Source organism: Asterias amurensis, chromosome 1, assembly GCF_032118995.1.
Source record: "Asterias amurensis chromosome 1, ASM3211899v1".
NCBI classification, from domain to species: Eukaryota; Metazoa; Echinodermata; class Asteroidea; order Forcipulatida; family Asteriidae; genus Asterias; species Asterias amurensis.
The window spans coordinates 36,878,683-36,890,023 of record NC_092648.1 but is presented as its reverse complement, the minus strand read 5'-3'; the positions used below and the strand labels follow the sequence as shown (position 1 = coordinate 36,890,023).

At 40.2% G+C, this 11,341-nt stretch overlaps 1 protein-coding gene across 1 annotated transcript; it reads left to right on the top strand.

Annotated features, from left to right (window-relative positions):
* Positions 1 to 789: 789 nt before the first annotated feature.
* LOC139941378 (uncharacterized) lies at positions 790 to 10,894 on the top strand. Its single transcript, XM_071937846.1, has 5 exons — positions 790 to 853; positions 4,185 to 5,834; positions 7,025 to 7,177; positions 7,270 to 7,458; positions 8,326 to 10,894. The coding sequence occupies exons 2-5, from the start codon at positions 4,230 to 4,232 to the stop codon at positions 8,779 to 8,781; spliced, it is 2,403 nt and encodes an 800-aa protein (XP_071793947.1). The 5' UTR covers positions 790 to 853; positions 4,185 to 4,229; the 3' UTR covers positions 8,782 to 10,894.
* The last annotated feature ends 447 nt before the right edge of the window (positions 10,895 to 11,341 follow it).

The window sequence follows — 11,341 nt, the reverse complement described above, 5'->3', positions numbered from 1 at the left end:
ATTTTCTAAAAAGAGTAAACATGGTTGTTCAACATGTGTGAAAGAAAAACTTCAACGTTTCCCCTTTAGACGTACCAGTGCTTTCAATTTACCTATATTTTAACTCGTAAAAAAGGTAAAAACTTGGAAAATTTGCTGAAAAACTTATTTTGGCCGTAACCATGGCAACCAATGTCTGATATAACTTTTTTTTCGATTTTTGTGTATTGTGTACCCATACCTACTCATACATGGAGTTTTGCCAAAATCCATTTTTTGAAGTCTGCCAACATTTTAAAAATATCTTTGATTTTTACAGCAACCCAGTCTTAAGTAGTTAAATTGAACCTATACTGAGTTTTCGAATTTCTCGCTCCAAGATGCATTTCCGCTTAGGTTTAATTGGGCAATCCCTCTCTTCCTCACACCCCTAAACTCCACTACAAAAAAAACCCCAGCTTTAAACAAATGAGTTTTCAACAGGGACTTGAAACATTGTAAAGAATTAGCTTGACGAATATGCACAGGAAGACTATTCCAAAGAAACTGTCTCTCACTCAATGGGACTCGTACGTCACTCGCAGTTGGCTGGGTATTCCCCTTATGGCCCCCCAAACTTCGTTCAAAAGACTACCCCAAATGCCTACAGTTTATATAGCCATACGATTGTCCGCCTTTTTAACAGGGTTACAACAACAACAATAGGAACATGCATGAATGATCAAATATGAGTAATGCAAATACAATATATAGCTCAGTGCAAAGTTTTTTAAACAACTTTTACTTCCGCCAGGAATCATTTGAAATGAGAACCACTATCTGGCTGCCGCGGCTTCAGAATCTTCCAAAGAGGATATATATCTTATAGTTTGCGGTAAGTTATAGTATGGCATGGTCCTCCAGGATGACGGATGCCTATTACGGTGTGACAAGTGAAATTGTATGGTAATGTTTGCTCTGCCGCTGAAGTTGTTTTTTCCCTGTGTTTTCAGATTTCCATCCGTATCACCGTTACTTAGGCCCGATATTAAACGTTTTATAATCCCAACAGCTGAGTGAAGTATATAAAGAAAATTTCTTTATAGAAGTACACAGATTCACAATCGGATGTGTTTCCAGTTCGACAAATTGCTCTCCAGACTAGTAAGTTATTCATACGTTCGCTTTCTGTCCCCCATTTAGGCAATCACTCGGCTATAGGAATTCCTTAATTCCACCCAAATTTCATCCTTTGTCTCTAAAATAGGTAGTCAATAGTTGTTGCATGTTTACTAATTGGCTAAGTCATATCCCATGATGAATGGACCCAATTTCATAAAGCCTGTAAGCACAAAAAAATTGCTAAGCACAGAAAACTCTTGCCTAGTAAAAATAGGCTACCAACCAAACTACCGTACATTTATCTCTGCTGTGACTCATGGTACCCCGCTCATTTCATGCTTAGCGAAGAAATTTGCAAAGCTGAATTTTCTGGGCCCTTAGCCCGATTTCATAAAGCAGCCCATAAGTACAAAAAGTCACTAAACACAGAAAGGTATTGCTTAGCAGCACAGGCTAAATTAAGTGTACACAGTTGTCTACTCAAGGTCACATGGAAACAAAAATAAAGCACACAAAATAAACAAATTTTGATTTTCACTTAATTTACACCTTTTTTACCCCAAAAAATGACAGTACCTGCAATTATATACTTTTAATTTGATTTTACTAAAATTTCCCTTCAAAAATACTGCAAGCTTAAAACTTAAAAAACTTCCCAGTCCACTATATGTGCACCCTTCATGTACCGTGTATTGTACATGAATGTACATAAAATATTGAAAAATATTCAAACTAAATTTCCATTAACTGATCATCAACCAGTACATGTATGTACAAAAAAGTCTTAAGAGAGTGAACATGTTCAAAGTAAATTTCAGATGTAACTGGGGTGGTCAATTGGCACCCTTCATGCACCATGTATCCTACATGTATGTACAAAAAAGAGTTAAACTATTAAAAGTAAATTTCAGATAACTGATGATCAACCAGCTGGGGTTTAATGATTTTTAATATTTTATAAATGGTCAGTTATCCGAAATTTACTTTGAATAATTTAACTTTTTTTGTACATAGGCCTGTGTAGGATGCAAGGTGCATGAATGGTGCCAATTGGCCACCCTTATATACAGTAGAGTGGTTGATCATCAGTTATCGTAAAATTTACTTTTAATAATGTTCAATCTTTTTGGTTGTACCATGTAGAATACACGGTGCATGAAGGGTGCCAACTGGCCACCCTTATACAGTGGACTGGTTGATCATCAATTATCGTAAAATTTACTTTTAATATGTTCACTCTTTTTTTTTGTACATACATGTAGAATACACGGTGCATGCTTGCATGGTTGGCTGTAGATTGCACCAAAGCACATAGTAAACCATTATATGGTGCTGTGTAAGTAAATGGACCTAACATTTCGAACATAGCTCTCCCAACCTTGTAGAAAACAAAATTTGAGTGCTTTAAGGCAAGTTCGTGTTTTTCAGGAGGCCCGAAGGCCACTCCAAGGTTTGGGCTACAAATCAATCCAGGGGCCGTTGCCAACTCCTGGGGATGAAACAGGGTTCCCCCTTTACAGTCCATACATATATAGGCTTGGCTTGGGTATCATCCATCAGAAGCCTGGCTGGAAGAGCAGAAAGCACTACCTCCCTTACTTTACGAAGCAATTTCATGGCTCTGCATACCATGCAAATTCAGCGGTAAGTAGAGCCATGAAAGAAGGCCCATGTTTCCACTAGACCACCGAGCTAGCCCAATGATAGCTTAACAAATCAACACGCTGCACTGTAGTTACATTTGCATGGTATTATCGGTTACCAGTGAAAAAGTCAACAGTCTAAATTGGACTATTGTCAACAATAAGCCATTGTGACGCACTTTATAAAGTCACTCGTGACTTTGGTGGGGGGGGGGGGGAGGGGGGGGGGCTTGTATTGATAGGCTGTTGTATAACCTTGAAGATAAAATATGTCACTCAAAAGGGAATTTTCTAATGTGTCGTGAACCACGTACTGCTTCAAAAACATGTTTTCGTAAAGCACTTCATTGTATTGTTATTATAGTAAAAGTGCATTCAAGGTTCGTAGTGCAACACAACTTTGTTAAAAAAAAAAGGTTAAACCAGTTTTTTTCCCTTCAAAGCTTACTGAATAGCTTACTGAATATATATATATTTTTTTTTTTCTTTTTTTTTTAAGGAACATTAGACAGGAATTCAAAATGAACATTTCACAGCATAACAACGGGTTGAAGAGAGCTCACTGCTTGAATGTAGATTTGTCAACCACGTAAATTAATTTTTGTACTGTGAAGTGTTTATAAATATTCACTTAACCGATTTGAGAAAGGTATTTTCATGCATAATTGTAAGAACTGACCAATAATAATGTGGACACGGTTTTACTTCAAGTCCGTGTGACACGGTTTATAAAGGCACATGGACACCTTTAGTTATAACTGTCAAAGACCAGTATTCTTACTTGGTATAGTCCAACATTGGCATAATATAACAAATCTGTGAAAATTTGTGCCCAATTGGTCTTCGAAGTTGTACGAGAACAATGAATGAAAAAAAAACCTATAGTTGCATATATTATTTGTGTGCTTTCAGATGTCAAATAAAAGTCATTCAAAATTTGATTGAGAAATTAGCTCTTTCTCAAAACGTGCGTTACTTCAGAGGGACACGTTTCTCACAATGATGTATACTCATATCAAATATCTCCATTGCTCGTTTTTATGCTAACAACTATAACAATTACCAAAAGTGTCCAGTGCTTTTAAAAATCATACGGCTTTAGGCCTATAATACGATATACAGTATATAGTCAAACTGCCTACACGCCCCAAGAGCTCAATTTTCTCAACAACACGGCATCGATGTTTATCTTTTAACGCTGAGTCCAACTCAAAATTAAATTCTCTTCATCAATTTCCTTTACATCATTTAGGTTTCCATGTGGCAAAATGAAGGCATATGCAAAACTTGTGTCAAATAAATTGAAAGCCTAACACAAAATAATACTAGATCAGATTTGCCCACCATGCCACTGTTGTTGTTGGTTCTTCTCCCTACACTTTGGTAATTTTAAGCAGGCTGTTCTTTCCCATTACTCAATTTCTTCATTATTTGTTGTTTTTTGTATTGCTATTTATTTAGATCCAACCGTGATGAAAAAAAGAACAAAGTAGAAGCGTTGGGGAGATGGACCGTCCCCCATCAGTTACGGGGTCCAAAGTCAACAGGCTATCACTGGATGGCAGTGCGGACGTTGACCCAAATAGTTTGGAGAAACAATGGGATTTAGAAAGTGGGATGGGATCTTTGCCTACGATAACTGGTTACTTAAGCCAAGAGATGGATGAGGCTTCGTCCTATTTAACAGCTGTACCGTCTGTTGAACCCCAGGCCAGGCTGAGCGTTTCTTCAAACACCTCCATAGCTACTTCAGTGGGCTGCTCAAACGATGTTTGGGGAAGCACCGACCCGAGAGAGGCGGGGACCACTACGTGGAGTAAAGACCCAGAAACCCACGAGAGTTTTGACGATGATCCCGTGCAGCACTTTGGGAGATCAGCAAGCAACTTGAGTGAGATATCCCTGGCAGGAACAGAGGGTTCGTGCGGGAGTGTAAGATCGAGTGTAGATAGCGCCATTTGTATGGATAACTACGTCACTACAACAGCACCATCTATGAACAGTGTGTATTTATCTGATACAATCTACGAGTTGCCAGATACAATCTACGAGTTGCCAGAACCTCCACCAGCCATCGACCAAGAAAACCCAGAGGTTACTGATTTTAATACCGATGAACAGGTTTCAAACTGGCAGTTGACATCAGTCTCATCTCATTTGCAGTTGACAGAAGAAAAAAAACCTCCCGATGATAACACAACGCCAGATAAGCCGAAGACATCTCGCATCGCAAATTTCGTCCAATTCATACTCCGTATAGCAAGCACATGTATCCGAAACCCAGAAGTAAGATCCGAAAGGAAACCAGTCTACTTCGAGCCCTTAGCAGAAGGTGCAGTGTACGAGAATCCTACGTTCACATCCACTGATGAGCCTATTACCAACAGTCCACCACCTACGTTGTCCCAAGAATACATTGACTGTAGCTCAAAGTTAACAACCCATGTTAATGAGAGAAAAACCGACATCAAGAAACCAACTTTGCCTGAATTTACCCTAGAGAAGACAGAATTCCTCGAATCGTTTGAGGGGATGTTGGAGATAGCCAAATCACAGGGTATAGATGTTGTTGGACATAACTTCCAAATTGCCAACTTTGCTGCCGCCATTTTGGACTGTCACGGTGGATGTCTGTCTATTGACGGTTTAGACGTTCACTTATACGTCCCTCCTGGAGCAATACCTGAAGAACAAACGCAACAAGTCTACATCTACGTCACCGGTACTTCGTCAGTCGAAAGCCAATGTTTCTCAACCCCATTCGTCCACTGTGGACCGCCAGACACCATCTTGAAAGAAGATGTCGTCTTGACTATGCCCCACTGCGTAAAGAATACGTCTTCCTGCAATTTTTCCTTGTCTAAGTTGTCTTCGTCGGGTGGTTCCAGCGAGCTTCGTGAAGGGTCGGACGTGATCCAGGTTGTTGACAATGGTTCCATAACGTTTTCAGTTAATCATTTTTGTGGGTCTGGGGCTACAGCTTCACCTGTGGATGGGACCATCTTGGAGAAGACAATGATAGCATGCTTGTTCATCCACGAAGACAGTCACTCTGAAGATGTAGTAACACTTCGTCTTCGACTCGTTGATGACGTCCAAGCAAATGTTCAGGTGAGATTCCTTACAGATTTTAAGTTGTCCATAATATTCCATAATATGTTGATGTCATAGGGCTAAGTCTTTACTCCTAACCTGTGTTAGAACAATATTTGGCTCGACAAAAAAAAACAAAAAAACATTTCAATATGATTCTTTACAATCTCATCTACTTATTTGAATTTCAATTTCAGGTTTACCAGGAGTGACGTCACGTTAAGATACCACTATCTACACAGTCATTAAAATATTGGGTGAAATATTCTTAATGGTGTAAAGACTATGAACTTCTAAACAAGATGACGTCACTGTTCGTGACAATAATAATGACTGCTCTTGATAAACAAATTGACCCTTTTCTTCTTAAAATAGACTGCGCTTCCTGTCACGTTCAAAAAGATGCCATGTCTTGTCTTGGCCCAAGGCGTCATTGATCGATAGTGGATAGTGTTTAATTGTGCTCGGGTGTAAATCGTTGTAGCGCGCCCTCTCACGGCATGATCCAACTTGGTTAAGATGAAAGACTGGGCTTTTCAGAACCAGTGATTTCATTGGATACAATGATGTCATTGAATAAACGTGCAGTGACGTCTTTCCATATCTGTGTTTTGATTGGTACGAGGTGATGTGGGTGCAAACATCAAATTGGATACAATAATGTCATTGAATAAACGTGCAGTGACGTAAGCTTTCTATATCTGTGTTTTGATTGGTACGAGGTGATGTGGGTGCAGCTGAAAAACATCAAATCGGGCCTTTTAAAACACAGTTATGGAAAGCTAACGTTCGGTCGTCTGCAGTGTCCACATGTGTATTATACAGCAAATGTACCATAATGTTAGTATGAAGGATTTGACTGTATTTTGAAACGAATGTAGGTGAAAGGTGAATATGGATGGGGATTGCCCTAGGCTTGAGGCCACTCTCTGGCGTTAATATTCATGAACCTCGAAGTGTGACGTCGGTGTCCAGACTATTTAAAGTAGAGATATTTACACCCGAGCGCATCACACACCGATCACCGACGTCTTGGGCCAAGACTAGGTCATGCTAAGCACCCACCCCAAGTAGACAGGGTCACATTGCGGTTTATTTGTTATCAATCATATCAAATAAATGATGTCAGAACTAAGAGCTTGGCAGTCGATGAGCTTTCAACCAGCCTTTGTTTTAACCGATGATAATTCTGTACTTTGTCTTCACAGGAAGTGACAACAGAGGAGAGGAACTATGGTTTTCATTTGGCAGACATAAAAAACCCTCTGACTGTTTTTAAGAACGACCAAGACGTGGTGGCGAAAATCTCAACTTGCAGCTGCGAGTCCTGGGAATTATCAGAACCAGAATCTTGCCAACGGGTATGAACAACTCTTTGACATCTTGCTTCGTAATTTAGGTCGCTTTTGTGCGGTAAAATCTCATTCTGTAAATATATTTTTTTGTTTGACAGAAGATCCACCGTAAGTCGTTATGGCGAGAAACCGATGCGTCGTGTGCCCGAGCTTTTCCGTCCGTCATGTTTGTGGCTAAACGACGTTCGGCCTCTCAGAAAGTTTGCTTCAAAGCTCGCATGACCGTCTTCCAAGAAGGCAGTGGAAGTTGCGACTATGGGGTGAACTTCTTAGTCGATCTAAACAAGGTGAGTCAAAGTAATTTGTTTTATTACAATGAGGTTCATGGATTTGGACAAATCCTCAAGTAAAACGCTTTTCTCATAAAGGGTATCATAATGTGATCATTTGACGTTTAAAGATCTCGTAAACAATGGGGCACAATTTCAACAATTAAAGTTACAGGTAACCCTTTGACAACATATCATGCGCAAGAAATCCTGTAAATTATTCGCTTGTTAAAGATTTTTTAAATTAATAAAAAAAATCAGAGAAATGGAACAATTGTTTTACTTCTTCTTAAGAGGAAGATATCGTTTGGTAATCACTCTTAAAAATAATGGCAATAACAACTTTTGATTAGAAGCATACTTTTCGAAGAAAAAATTCCCTTACGAATTAACGTGGTTGTGTAAAAAGATAAAATTGTTCATGCTCAAAATTTGAATCTAAGAAGCGTTACTGCTAGTAACGTTTCTCAGCTTGTGTATTCCTGTTAGGGACAATCCTTCCAGCTTGGGCATATTCGCACCGGCTTTTCGGCGATATCTCCAAAATATTGGACCATAGCGTTTGATCTATAAAAATCCTGATCCTTAGCCCCATGTTATGATTTACAAGGTGCTGTGGCGCAATATGCTGCCAATCCAGCCAGAAAAACAGGGGATGAACCCTTTCTCTTTTCAATACATGCACTAGGTTCTGTTTTACATGCGTTAATACAACTCACGGGACCAACGGCTTTACGTCCCATCTGAAGGACGAAGCAATGGTTAAGTGTCTTGCTTCACCACACTCTGTTGTTTAGAAACACCAGAGTTTGAATTCGGCCACGACACCTCCCAAAAAATATGGATGAAAATACCCAACATATTTGTCCTTGTTTCAATTTGCAGAGATGTTGTCTACCGAATCCGGGCAAACCACACTACATTAAGGAGTTACTATTGGGACAGATACCAAATGACCGCAACAGAGTGACTGAGTGTAGGCTTCTCCAGGAACCCATTTTTGATGAGCTTTGTGTGTTATTGGATACACCCAACCCTCTGGAAAACGACTGGAGAAGACTTTCAAGTCTACTGCTGAAGACTGAACACAACGTCGGTAGCATCAACGCTAGAGCAGGACGTCAGGAAAGCAGCCCAACAAAAATCGTCTTGGACTTGTTCTTCGGAAAACAGTCGGGTAAGAAAAAAGAGGAAACACTGGATACACTGAAGTGCGCCCTCATTGGTATCAATCGCCCAGATGCTATGTTTGCCGTTGATGCGATCGAGGAACAGATAAAAAAAAATTGTCAGAAAACAGACAAGGACGTTCCAAACCATGCAAGCCAATCATTAAAGTGACATTAGACGAAAACGCTAACCCGAAAAGTGAAAACACCCATGCTCGGATAGATCGAAAAGATAGCGCTTATAACAGTTTTGTGAAAGCTGACGAATTATAAATAGTTTTGGGCTGAACTAAGGAAAATAGACCTGAGCGGGTATGACCCAACGACCTTTCAGCGCTCTATTTCGCTGCTCAGTTTGTGTGAAGAGGGCGGGCTATATCGAAAGAGTAAAATTACATAATTAGGAAGAATATTAGCCCCAGTCAGAGTTCAATCAATGTTATAAGTCAGATTAAGACTGGGCTTTCTCCTTTACCCGACCGATAAACTTAAACTAAGAAATGATTATTCATTGACTAATTTCCAATTAATGGCTTCGGCTACGATTCTGGCTTTAAACAAATTGTTTATATGTAAGTCGCCAGACACACTATATGGAATCTATACTATTAAAAGCGTAACCCGCGCCATCTTGGATTGAAATTATAAGGTCCAGTAGCATGGCATCCTTGTGGAAATCAACACGGTTGTGTGAGTGGAATTCAACACGTTTGTGTCTTTTCAGACGTCGGGTTGCAAGTCTACAAAACCCTGACCCAAACTCCCACTTACGAGTCATCTGATTGGAGGAAGTTTGGGCGGCGACCGTGTGTCAACCACTGATCGATGTTGTTACCAGACTTCCTAGAAATCTTTCTGACAGGTGACTCATTGGACAGTGTTTCGCAGATGGTTCTCCGGATTGGTTCACTCATTGCCCCTTGCCCGCCCACCTGCCATTCGATCCGCCCTTTTTGGTCGGGTTACTTTCGTGTTGAACTAAGCATGGTTCTCCGAATTGGTTCATTCATTGCCGCGCAGGGTCGAAGAGGCTGGGTGCCAGCCCAAAACCGAAACAAATCTCACGAATTTGCATTGAATGAATGAAGTAACTCGCAGATTGATGTTTCGCAGGCGACCATGTGTCAACCACTGGTCGATGTTGTTACCAGACTTTCTAGAAATCCTTCTGACAGGTGACTCATTTGTTGAAAAGATTAAATTTAAATGGAGAATATTTATAAAAAACAGTCACTTCCAAACGGCATGACAATTATGGACAAGGCGGATGGGATCAAACGGAAGCTTTATAATTTGGAAACATTGGGTAGGGCTATAGGTTGGAAGGAGCCTGAAAGGTGTTTATTAATAACATTTTGGGTTGGGCACGGGAGCTTACACAAATAAAGTGAGCATGTGAAATCGAGCCCTACCTCCTTATATTCTGGTCAGTGTATTGTGAGTGGTGTGTTGTCTGGTTTTGAGGCAGGCCATCCTGTTGATTGGTGAAGGAGGTCGCCGTGGGACCACTTTAGGTTGAAAGTGGGTGGCGACCTCGGACTTACAATAAATCTCCATACAGAAGAGAGTGTATACATTCTGATTCTTTTTGCCAGTAAACTCAAATGAGTACATGAATACCGTTTTATAATACAGTTTGTTCATGGAGGTATAGTGTTGCAGTTTCAGAAATTACCCCATCACGGAAGTTTGTGAAACTTATACACGTACGTCAAAGGCTGTTTTGAAGCTGTAAAAAAAACCCTTTGCATTTGGTCAAAGTTGTGGAGCAAAACGACATTAAGTTTCCTTTTGAATAAGTCCATTCACAAAATTGGTTAGAGCAGTGTGTCAGTCAGGTCTCAGAATATACATTTTGCCAAATCCATTTTGTAGCCTACTTTAGCAATCGATAGATAATGTTAACAAAAGAGCTCTCCGATGCGGCTGAATGAGGTACATTTTTAGGAGTTTGTCTGTTACAAAATTGACCCAAACTGGACGTAACAAACCCTAAAAATAACTTGACCTGCTTTCTGAAAGTGAAAAAAGTTTGAGAAAATTAAGGAGTGAGGACGAATTTACCGTTTTTATTTAGTTTGTACGATATAGGGTTCCAGAGATTGGCATGTATGGAGGTTTGTTCCTAGAGCAGCGTGAACATGAACGGTCAGAAATTGTGTCGTTAAAATTTCGCCCAAAAAGTGACAATAAACAATACACTTATTGACGTTCACGTTCACGTTTAGTGCTCCCGTAACGCGCAGCCTATTGACCAGAAAGTTTACAGGACAAATTCAGATGAGAATAAACTAAAAAGAGGCCTGCGCTCTTACCGCCCCCCCCCCGAAAAAAAAACCCAAAACAGCGGTGATAAAAAAAAAAAAAACAGTAGATAGATTAGATTTTTGGCACACAGCATGTTCCGAAAACTGGCTTTATTTAGTGCTGTATCAACGCTATGTATCGTGGGACGTGACGCTCCATAACTCGCGATGAATAAGTAGGCCTAAAGGACCCAAGATAGACTGGGTAAACTTTCAAAAGAAAATCACCCCTGAAGGCAAACTGTGTTAATTTATGGCATACAAGCTTTAAGGGGTATTGAGGGGTGCTGAGCTCGAATTTGCTGCATACCAAGCTCAAAAATGTCCCATAATGCCTCAAAATCCCAAATCCAATATGGCCGCCACAGTGCGTGCAAGCTTTATGCGTGAACGGCGGGTATTGTAAACGGACAGCACCCACGCACT